This window comes from Natrix helvetica (genome assembly GCF_964273705.1).
Source record: "Natrix helvetica genome assembly, chromosome: Z".
NCBI classification, from domain to species: domain Eukaryota; kingdom Metazoa; phylum Chordata; class Lepidosauria; order Squamata; family Natricidae; genus Natrix; species Natrix helvetica.
In genome coordinates this window covers 8,913,302-8,924,778 of record NC_138554.1, presented here as the reverse complement: position 1 = coordinate 8,924,778, position 11,477 = coordinate 8,913,302, and the positions used below count along the sequence as shown (strand labels likewise).

The window sequence follows — 11,477 nt, the reverse complement described above, 5'->3', positions numbered from 1 at the left end:
GCACAAAGAGACTTTAAGTGTAGACCTGAAGCAGTGGAGGGTCTTATCTGTGAAAGGACTGATGACAGATGGCTGGACAGCAAGAAAGAAATCAAGGAAGGACTATATTCTACTAAATGTTCTCCTGTCTTGGGTGAAGACTGTCACCTCATATTAGTTCCTTGAGATATATCCTGTCTGCGACTGAAGTAAGGGAGTGGTTACGGGCAGGTGGTGGGTTTCACGTTTTGTTACCACCAGTTCGCCGCCCACTTTGCCGGTGCATGGACCCCTTCCACGCATGCACCCGGCCTTCTGCGCATGTGTTTAGTTCACGTGTGCACCTTCCGCCCAAACTGGTAGTGGAAATCGTGGGTAAGGGTGGGGTGAGGGCTGACATGCATCAGTCCTCAAAAATGTGTCAAAATAGGACAGTATAGAGCCAGGGCAGGAGGGCCGGTGGGCGAGCCCACCCCTACCCACGATTTCCACTACCACTTTGGGCGAACCAGTCCGAACTGGCTGAATATCACCTCTGGTACGGGGTATATATTCGTATTGAGGAATGGTTCATTGGTATCTGTTTCTATGCTTGTAGATTAGGAGGTGTCCTGAAGCAAATATTTTATTTTTCTCTGTTTAGGTTGACAGGGTGGACTTCAATCTATCCCACCCCGATGTCAGAGTACAACCAGACCGTGACTCATTTTGTGTTCTTGGGACTGACTGATATCCGGAGTCTGGAGCTGGTTTTATTTGCTGCTTTTTTCATTATCTACCTGCTTATTTTAATAGGGAACGTCCTCATCATAGTGACGGTGGCTTGCGACCCGTGCCTCCACACCCCCATGTACTTCTTCTTGGGGAACCTCTCTTTCATTGACATCTGCCATTCCTCTGTCACGGCACCCAAGATGCTGTTTGACACCTTCTTCTCCCAGAAGGTCATCTCCTTTGGGGGGTGCGTGGCCCAACTCTTCTTCCTCCACATCTGTGCCTGTGCCGAGATCTTCCTCCTGACTATCATGGCTTATGACCGTTGCCTTGCCATCTGCTACCCATTGCACTACGTGAAACATGTCAACCTGAAGATTTGTGCATACTTGGTGGGAGGTTTGTGGGTGGGCGCGACCGTCCACTCCCTGGTCCAGACGGTTCTCACCGTTCGCCTCCCTTACTGTGGCCCAAATGTCATAGACAGCTTTTTCTGTGATGTTCCCCCGGTCATCAAGTTGGCTTGCGCTGATACGTACTTCACCGGCGTTCTCATCGTATCCAACAGTGGCATGATCTCCTTGGTGTGCTTCTTGGCCTTAGTGACTTCCTACGTCATCATCCTGCTCTCACTGAGAAGACAGACAGCTGAAGGCCGTCACAAAGCTTTCTCAACCTGTAGTGCCCACTTACTGGTCGTGGTCTTGTTCCTGGGGCCATGCATTGTCCTCTACAGCCGCCCTGCTTCCAACTTCTCCTCAGACAAACTGGTGGCTGTCTTCTACACCATGGTTACTCCCCTCCTCAACCCTGTGATCTACACCCTGAGGAACGAAGAGGTAAAGAAGTCCATGCAGAAACTCTGGCGCCGGAAGAAGGTATTTTTTGCAAGGGGATAAGTTGGCTAGCTTGACAAGAAATAGGAGATGACAAAGGCAGAACAACATTGGAGAAAAATACACACTGGATAGAAAAAAACGATATAAACCAGAAACATTCCTGTGGGGTATCATACCAGAAAAATGTAATAAAGAGAACATGTACTTAATACTACATGTATTAACAGCGGCTAGAATTACATTAGCACAACACTGGAAGAATATAGAGATTCTTACAGAAGAGAGGGACGCAGTGGCTTAGTGGCTAAGGCACTGAGCTTGTCAATCAGAAAGGTCGGCAGTTCAGCGGTTTGAATCCCTAGTGCTGCATAACGGAGTGAGCTCCTGTTACTTGTCCCAGCTTCTGTCAACCTAGCAGTTCGAAAAATGCAAGTAGAAAAATAGGGACCGCCTTTGGTGGGAAGGCAACAGCGTTCCGTGCACCTTCGGTGTTTAGCCATGCCGGCCACATGACCACGGAGACGTCAAAAAAGGTGCTTTTTAAAAAGGCAACTGGACTTCCTTTGTTTTTTCTTGAAGACGTTTTACTTCTCATCCAAGAAGCTTCTTCAGTTGCTCAGTAAGGCAAACAAATATTCTCCTTTATCGGTATCGTGGACGTTTAGTTTATCAGTGGCTTTTAACAATCCTCCCCTCATCACATTTATCTACCGGTATTTGAGGAATGTACACAGTGCCACCCGGTATAGAATTCCCAAATTGCATGCCAGAGAATTAAAAAATAATAATCTAAGACTTCAGTAAGGCATTTGATAAGGTACACCATAACCTACTACTAGATAAAGTAGAAGAATGTGGGTTAGACAGCATCACCACCAGATGGATTCGTAACTGGCTGACCAACCGCACTCAACATGTAGTCCTAGTCCCTGCGACCTATCTGCTCACACAGGGAGGGGCTCCTCCTGGTGCCGTCTGCTAGGCAATGCCAGCGGGCGACGCCTAGGAGTAGATCCTTCTCTGTGATGGGCCCAACCCTCTGGAATGACCTCCCCCCAGACATTCGAACTACCACCGACCTCCGTTCCTTCCGGCAAAAGTTAAAGACTCACCTATTTCAATCAGCTGGCCTGGCACTTTCTTAGTTTTACCTCCCGGGGATTTATTTTATTTTAATTGGGTTTGGGGTTTTAATTGTGATGTTTTTAGGATTAGAATATATTTATTTCTTAGTACAGCCTATCTCCCCCACCAAATGTATCTTAAATGTATTTTATTATTATGACCGATTTTATCTGTATTGACTGTACACCGCCCGAGTCCCTTTCTGGGAGAGGGGCGGTCTAAAAATCTAAGAAATAAATAAATAAATAAATAAATGGAACTGCATTTACATGGAGGGAAGTATGCAGTGGAGTACCCCAAGGCTCTGTTTTGGGCCCAGTACTCTTCAACATGTTCAACAATGATTTGGATGAGGGGATAAATGGGAAATTCATCAAATTTGCAGATTACACCAAGCTGGCAGGAATAGCCAACACTCCAGAAGACAGGTTTAAGATACAGAAGGATCTTGACAAACTTTGTCAAACATTGGGCACTATCTAATAAAATGAAATTAAATGGTGAAAAGAGTAAGGTTCTACATTTAGGCAAGAAAAACGAAATGCACAGGTACAGTATAGGTAGAAACTTGTTCAATAGTAGTAACTGTGAGAGGGATCTTGGAGTCCTAGTGGACAACCATTTAAATGTGAGCCAGCAGTGTGCAGCAGCTGCCAAAAAGGCCAACACAGTTCTAGGCTGCATCAACAGAGGGATAGAATCAAGATCAGGTGAAGTGTTAATACCACTTTATAATGCCTTGGTAAGGCCACACTTGGAATATTTGCATTCAGTTTTGGTCGCCACGATGTAGAAAAGATGTGGAGACTCTAGAAAGAGTGCAGAGAAGAGCAACAAAGATGATTAGGGGACTGGAGGCTAAAACATAGGAAGAACGGTTGCAGGAACTGGGTATGTCTAGTTTAATAGAAAGAAGGACTAGGGGGGGGGGACATGATAGCATTGTTCCAATATCTCAGGGGTTGCCACAAAGAAGAGGGAGTCAAACTATTCTCCAAGGCACCTGAGGGTAGAACAAGAAGCAATGGGTGGAAACCAATCAAAGAGAGAAGCAACTTGGAACTGAGGAGAAATTTCCTGACAGAACAATTAATCAGTGGAACAGCTTGCCTCCAGAAGTTGTGAATGCCCAACACTGGAAGTCTTTAAGAAGATGTTGGACAGCCATTTGTCTGAAACGGTATAGGGTTTCCTGGCTAGGAAGGGGGTTGGACTAGAAGACCTCCAAGGTCCCTTCCAACTCTGCTATTGTACTGTATTGTATTATTATTGTAAGACCAAGTGTAGATGTGTGTGTGTGTGTGTGTGTGTATTCTGTATGTATTATAATCATATAATAGTTCCGTTAATCCCGGTATAAACGTGAAACAGGAAATACAGCATGTTAGAACTTCAGGATAATTTTCATAAAGGAAGTTTTTGGTTGGGAATGAAAAGATAACAGATTTGGTTATTTCTCACCAATGCTCCAGAGACTGATCGCCAGTTGTCGATGTTCACAGTTAAAAACATCGGTTATAATTTACGGCTGACGTTTTTTTTCATTGTATCTGTTCTGTTTTTCCACAGAGCTCAAATTCGAAAACTTTGAGAGAAAACAAACGCATCTTCCCTCCCCTCCCTCCTACCTTCTTTTCTTTAAAAAAACTACAAGCAATCAAGTTGCTAGACCTCAGGCTATGAAAGTAATTGGGAAGACTTATGTTCCATACCTCATGGAAGACTAAAGAGGATGTCAGTGGGAAGGAAAAAGAGGGACGATTTTCCCCAGCCTGCTCGTCCCATTATTATCAAATTTATAGAGTATATGAAAAAGGGGCTGCCACAAAGAAGAGGGAGTCAAATTATTCTCCAAGGCACCTGAGGGTAGAACAAGAAGCAATGGGTGGAAACTAATCAAGGAGAGAAGCAACTTAGAACGGAGGAGAAACTTCCTGACAGGTAGAACAATTAATCAGTGGAAGAGAAGTTGCCTCCAGATAGGATTGCCAGGTCTGCTTCCAAAAAATAGTGGACAAGCGGGGGGAAGGGGGGGTTAAGTAGTAAAAAAAAAATAGAATTTTCTATTAAATTATATATTTTCTTACAAACATTTTAACACGTATTAAAATAATCACTTCAAAACTTTACTTCAAATTCAAAACAACAAATATATTATAATTAGAACACAGCAAAATAGTATTTACATAAAAACAATGATTAACTTTTATGTTTAGAATGCTTCAACGAAATCTTTGGTTTGACAAATTCGCGCTGTACATAGTGAGGCTAGTCCTCATTGAACCTTAAGTGATGATACGTTATTGAGTGTCCCAAAACATACCTATCCAACTAAGAAAAAAAGTATAATATAAAAATAATAGGTAAAGGCGAGTTAAGAAAAATAGTAAATAGTAAAAAATTATTAATCATACTCAATTGTTTCACAAGACATTTAATAAAAGTATATAAAATTATTCTACTTTTATTAAATGTCTTGTGAAACAATTGAGTATGATTAATAATTTTTTCGGCGAATCGAGTTCGATGGATATTCGATCTTTGTCTCATTCTAACTTATGAAAAAAAAAGACAAAACGCGATTCTCCTATCCTTATTCTCTTAGACTGTACAGCTTTTAGATTACGTACCATTTCATCATCAAGCTTTTGAATAAAAAAAATGGTCCACTATTTTGTGGAAAAAAATAGTAAACATAACGTGAAAAAAGCAGATTGTCCGCTCAAATAGTGGACACCTGGCAACTGTACCTCCAGAAGTTGTGAATGCCCCAACACTGGAAGTCTTTAAGAAGATGTTGGATAGCCATTTGTCTGGAACGGTATAGGGTTTCCTGCCTAGGCAGGGGGTTGGACTAGAAGACCTCCAAGGTCCCTTCCGACTCTGCTATTGTATTATTGTAAGAAGCAAAAAAATAATAATTAAATACATTTCATTTGCAGAACAGCTATGAGCTCATAACATATAACCATATGCAATATTCAGGGTAGCCCTCGACTGGTGTTCCTTTAGTGACCGTTCAAAGTTACGACAGCACTGAAAAAAAGGGACTCGGGGACCGTTTTTCACAATTAAGAACCTCTGCAGTATTCCCACGGTCACGTGATCAAAATCCAGATGCTCAGCAACGGATTCGTACTTATGACGATTGCAGTGTCCCAAAGGGGTCGTGGGATCTCCTTTTGCGACCCTCTGACGCACAAAGCCAACGGGAAAGTCAGGTTCACTTAACAACCGTGTGACTGACTTAACAAACGGCAGCGATTAACAAACGTGGCAAGGAAGGTCATAAAATGGGGCGAAACTCACATAATAACATTTTCACTTAACAATAGCAATTTGGGGCTCAGATGTGCAAGAACATGGATTCTATTGGCTGTTGACAGATTCCTATGGGGTCACGTCGGGGTTGGGTAGGGGTCATAGCTGGCTCTATAGGGGAGTGGTGCGGTGGCCTACAGGTGCAGTTCTTGCCTCACAATCAGGAGGCTATAAGTTCGATCCTAGGTAGAGGCAAATATTTCTCTCTCTGGGCACGATGGGAATATATCTGCTGAAAAAAAACTCCGCATTGGCGACAGGAAGGGCATCAGGCCAGTAAAACACTCTGATAGCTCCTTTCAGTCATTAAAAGAAAATGATAGCTGGCTCTATGAGCAAAAGAAGAAAGGCAGATCATAGGTGCTTGTCTGAGCTTCCAGGTTTGGTTGAGGTTTGGACTGCAATGGCGGTGATGCAGTTCCTATTGTGGCTTAATGGCATTCACCCTGTTTTGACTCTTGGGTGGGGGTATTTCCTTATTAATAGAGCTATCTAGGTACTTTTCTTCTTTCACAGCCATTTGCAGTATGTGCTGGTCACATGACTGCGATTTACAATCCCCCCCCCCCCGGAAATTGATTTCTGGCAAAAGAACACTCATTGCAGAGAATGGTTTCACTTAGCGACTGCTGCGTTCGCTTAACGACTGCAGTGAGTCACTTAACCACCGGCCCAAAAAAGGTTGCAAAATCAGATTGGTCATGGGGTGACCCACTTTATGACCGTCATAACTTATGAGTGTAATGGGAGGCTCCATTACAGTCATAAACCCAGAACGATCTGTACTGTTCTCTCCCCCCCCCCCCCAATTGCAGGTAGTCCAACCATTTATTTAGATGGCATTGAAAAAAGTCTCTTATGACTATTTTTCACAGACCATTCTGGTATCCTTGTTGTCACATGATCAATATTTGTGGGTTGCTACAAAGAAGAGGGAGTCAAACTATTCTCCAAGGCACCTGAGGGCAGGACAAGAAGCAATGGGTGGAAACTAATCAAGGAGAGAAGCAACTTAGAACTGAGGAGAAGCTTCCTGACAGTTAGAACGATTAATCAGTGGAACAGAAGTTGCCTCCAGAAGTGAATGCCCCAACACTGGAAGTCTTTAAGAAGATGTTGGATAGCTATTTGTCTGAAACAGTATAGGGTTTCCTGCCTAAGCAAAGGGTTGGACTAGAAGACCTCCAAGGTCCCTTCCAACTCTGCTATTGTATTGTGTTGTATTGTATTGTATTGTATTGTATTATATTGTATTGCATTGCATTGCATTGCATTGCATTGCATTGTATTGTATTGTATTGTATTGTATTGTTTGACTGCCGATCCATTAGACTCAAAGCTGTTTCTCCTTTCCCACTTCTACTCCATGGTTACATCTGTCCCTGCAGTTCTGGTCATTTTATGAAAAAGTTACCCATCCGTTCTCGGACCCCATGGTTGATTTTCCCAAAAGGCCAACTGGATTTTCTAGGTTTGGTTTGTTTGTTTGTTTGAAAACCGAAGAAGCTTCTTGGATGAGAAGTGAAACAAAAAAAGAACACTGAGAAAGTCCATTTGCCTCTTGAGAAAAAACAACAGCCCACCTTTGATCTGTATGTCTCCAAAGTCATCCCCTACCTGAGACTTTCCTTCCCAAAAAAGTCCATGTCTTTGGTCCCTTTCTGAATGACAACGTTCTGTTTTGACTTAATGCAGTTTGGCTCACTTGCTCGAGCCACCTGAAGTTTGGATCGCCTGACTTGGATCTATTAGCAGGTATGTGCGTTTTGGCAGATGGATCCTAACAGAAGAAACGCTTCAAAAAGGCGGGGGGGGGAAGGCATTTTGCATCTGGAATCAGGAACCCTGAAAAGGGGTTGCCACAAAGAAGAGGGAGTTAAACTATTCTCCAAGGCACCTGAGGGCAGAACAAGAAGCAATGGGTGGAAACTAATCAAGGAGAGAAGCAACTTAGAACTGAGGAGAAACTTCCTGACAGTTAGAACAATGAATCAGTGGAACAGCTTGCCTCCAGAAGTTGTGAATGCCCCAACACTGGAAGTCTTTAAGAAGATGTTGGGTAGCCATTTGTCTGAAACGGTACAGGGTTTCCTGCCTAGGCAGGGGGTTGGACTAGAAGACCTCCAAGGTCCCTTCCAACTCTGCTATTGTATTATTGTCTATTTGGACGATTGGCAACTGGCATGGATTTGCGACGGTTGCAGTTGCCCAGGACGATACGTTCATCTTATCTTTGATAAGCAAAGCCAAAGGAGAAGCCAGATTCACTTAATTTATTAACTTTTCTAACAGAATTATTTATTTTGTGATACTTGAGACTTGAATTATTTAACAATGGCGGCCCGAAAAGTCGCAAAACGAAGGAAAATTCGCTTCGCCGCTGTCTTGCTTCGCCATGGAAATTTTGAGTTTAATTGTGGCCGTAAGTGGAGGACGACCCACACATTTATTTTTTCAGCCTCGCACGCAAAGGGTTGTTCGCCCCAATTTAAAAAATAACAAGCAGACAAAGCCCAGCTTTGAAATCTCATTGGGCTTCCTGCTTGAGCAAGGGGGCTGGACTAGAAGACCTCTAAGGTGCGTTATTTTGTCATTCATTTTGGAGGTAACATCCGATTGGAAGTGTGCTTCCTTGCCTGGGGTAGATACCTCACTATTTCTATCAATTACCCAATTATTGGAAAGACAGAGTGCCGCACCTTGAAATATTTTACCCTTCTTAATGAATTCCTTTGGATCCTGCGTGGACTTGCCGCCCACGAAGTTTATTCAAGGCGTTTAACATGTCCTCGTTACGCAACGTGTAGATGACCGGGTTGAGCAGGGGCGTCACAGCTGTGAAGAAGATGGAGACAACCTTATCTGCGGGCAAACTCTTGGCGGGCCTGAGGTAGATGAAGATACAGTGGCCCAAGAAGAAGGTCACGACCGTCAGGTGAGCAGCGCAAGTTGACAGAGCCTTGCGCCGCCCTTCAGAGAAGCGGTTCTTCAAGGAGACTAGGATGACCACATAGGAGATGACCAAGACGATAAAGCAAACCACGGAAATCAGTCCTGAGTTGGAGACGATGAGGACCTCGAAAACATAGGTGTCGGCGCAGGCGAGTTTGATGACCAGGGGGACATCACAAAAGAAGTTGTCGATAGAGTTGGGGCCACAGTAGGGCACGCTGAGGGTCAAGGCCGTCAAAGCAATGGAGTGGACGAGGCCTCCTAGCCACATGGCCACCGCCAAGCTGAGACAGACCCGGCGGCTCATGATGCTTGTGTAGTGCAGAGGATGACATATGGCGGCGTAGCGATCGTAGGCCATGATGGTGAGAAGGAAGATCTCAGTGCAGGCGAAGAGGTGGAGGAAGAACATCTGCGCGACGCATTCTCCGAAGGAGATGGTTTTGGACTCGGCCAGGAAGTCTGCGAGCATTTTGGGCATGACCACCGAGGAGTGACAGACATCGATGAAGGAGAGATTGCTGAGGAAGAAGTACATGGGGCTGTGCAGCTGGCTATCGAAGACGATGGTGATGACGATGAGAATATTGCCAATCAGGATCAAAGTGTAAATGGCAATGAAAAGGACGAAAAGCACCAGTTCGGTGTTATGGTTGGTGGTGAGTCCAGATAAGATGAATGCTGTCACTTCTGAAGTGTTCCCTGATGGCATGGTTTTCTGCGGAGAAAGTAGGAAGGAAAGAAGAACAATATTATAACAGAATCTCTCTATATAAAAGACAAATATACCACTCACTCATCACGAAATCTCCAGAACCATAAAGTCTACAAATGTGAAATTTGGCACGTATGTTCCTCTTGGCTTCTAGGTGCCCGCTAAGAAAGGATTTTTCAAAATAACCATCAGATCATTAGTATTTCTTATACAATAATGAACACGCTCTGATGCTAAGGAGTTAGAGAGTTCTACTCTCCCTCCCCACTGGAAAAGAACACTGTTCCAACTGCCAGTTGCCTCACATTCCATTATTTCAGTTCGAACTGGAAGATATTCCACTCCTTTACTAAGGAGTAGTCTGGGGCTCCTTACGGTACTAAACATCAGTACCCCAACAAGATGTCAACACCTTCCACCTATGGAACTGCTTCCGGACTCAAGGCGGCGGGCGCGATATTCCCTTATGTGTTTCAATCACTGACCCCCACTGAGCCAACAGATTGTGAACTGAATTTCTCCTGCATAGCTCGATCACATAGTTTAGTCGCAAAGCATGGTATCCAGCTAGCAACAGATAATTGCTTCTCTCCTTGATTAGTCTCCATAAACTAATCTACTCAACATAACAAACTTTCATAATTGGATTCTACAGTCCCAGGCTGATAGACTAACAGAAGAACAGATTTGGAAAGGACTTTGGAGGTCTTCTAGTCGAACCAGATGGGTTCCTGCCAGTTCTAACCTCTTCTATAGAAGAGATTCCACAAATCAACAGTGCCATTTAGAACCGGTTCCAGCTCCCTCCCCCCGCCCGTCCGCACATCATCAAGATGAAGAGCGAGAGGAGGAATTCTGGGAGTTGAAGTCCACAGGTCTTAAAGCTGTCAAGTTTGAACACCTCTGGGTTTTTTTTCCTAAAGGGCTAGGGGTGCAAGGGTCTTGTAACTTGACAGCTTTAAGACTTGCACATTTCAATGCCAGAGTTCCTGAGCCAACATGACTGGAGGAGGAATTCTGGGAGTTGAAGTCCCCAAGTCTTAAAGCTGTCAAGTTTGAACACCCTTGGGGGTTTTTTTCTAAAGGGTTAGCGGTGCAAGGGTCTTGTAACTTGACAGCTTTAAGACTTGCACACTTCAATGCCAGAGTTCCTGAGCCAACATGACTGGAGGAGGAATTCTGGGAGTTGAAGTCGACAAGTCTTAAAGCTGTCAAGTTTGAACACCCCTGGGTTTTTTTTCCTAAAGGGTTAGGGGTGCAAGGGTCTTGTAACTTGACAGCTTTAAGACTTGCATGCTTCAAATGCCAGAGTTTCTGAGCTAACATTTTGGTTGCTAAGCAAGAGCATTGTTAAGTGAGTTTCACCACATTTTACAAGTTGGCCCCGACACCCAGTCTCATGGCTGGCAAGCCACTCCCACCCGGTCACATGGCTGGCAAGCCACTCCCACAAAGCAGCCCACACCTACAGAAGAGGTTCTAAAAAAGTTTGAAACCCACCACTGAGTCCAACCCTCTGCTCAGGCAGGAAACCCTATACTCAGACAAGTGTTCGTTCCAATCTCTTCTTGAAAGCCTCCAGTGATGAAGCAGCCACAACCTCTGGAGCCAACCTATTCCACTGGTTGATTGTCCTCACTGTCAGGACATTTCTCCTTACTTCTAGGTTGGTTCCCTCCTTTGCTGGTTTCCATTTATGATGAATGTAAGTGGCTGAAATTGCCCCAGTGGTCAGTATTCATGTAACAGGAAGTAAATAGAACTAGGGTGGGAAGGAGTAATCCGGACAGGGGAGATAATTGGACGAATCTCTGTACATCTGAAAAAGTTGG

The 11,477-nt window shown here is 44.2% G+C and overlaps 2 protein-coding genes across 2 annotated transcripts; one reads left to right on the top strand and one right to left on the bottom strand.

Moving 5' to 3' along the window:
• Positions 1-656: 656 nt before the first annotated feature.
• LOC309401269 (olfactory receptor 4E2-like) lies at positions 657-1,592 on the top strand (the record flags this gene model as incomplete). Its single annotated transcript, XM_081970332.1, has 1 exon — positions 657-1,592. One exon carries the CDS (start codon positions 657-659, stop codon positions 1,590-1,592), a length of 936 nt encoding a protein of 311 aa, XP_081826458.1.
• Positions 1,593-8,697: 7,105 nt separating this feature from the next.
• Positions 8,698-9,642, bottom strand: LOC309401268 (olfactory receptor 4E1-like; the record flags this gene model as incomplete). The annotated part of the gene is made up of 1 exon (XM_081970331.1): positions 8,698-9,642. The coding sequence occupies one exon, from the start codon at positions 9,640-9,642 to the stop codon at positions 8,698-8,700; it is 945 nt and encodes a 314-aa protein (XP_081826457.1).
• Between the last annotated feature and the right edge of the window lie 1,835 nt (positions 9,643-11,477).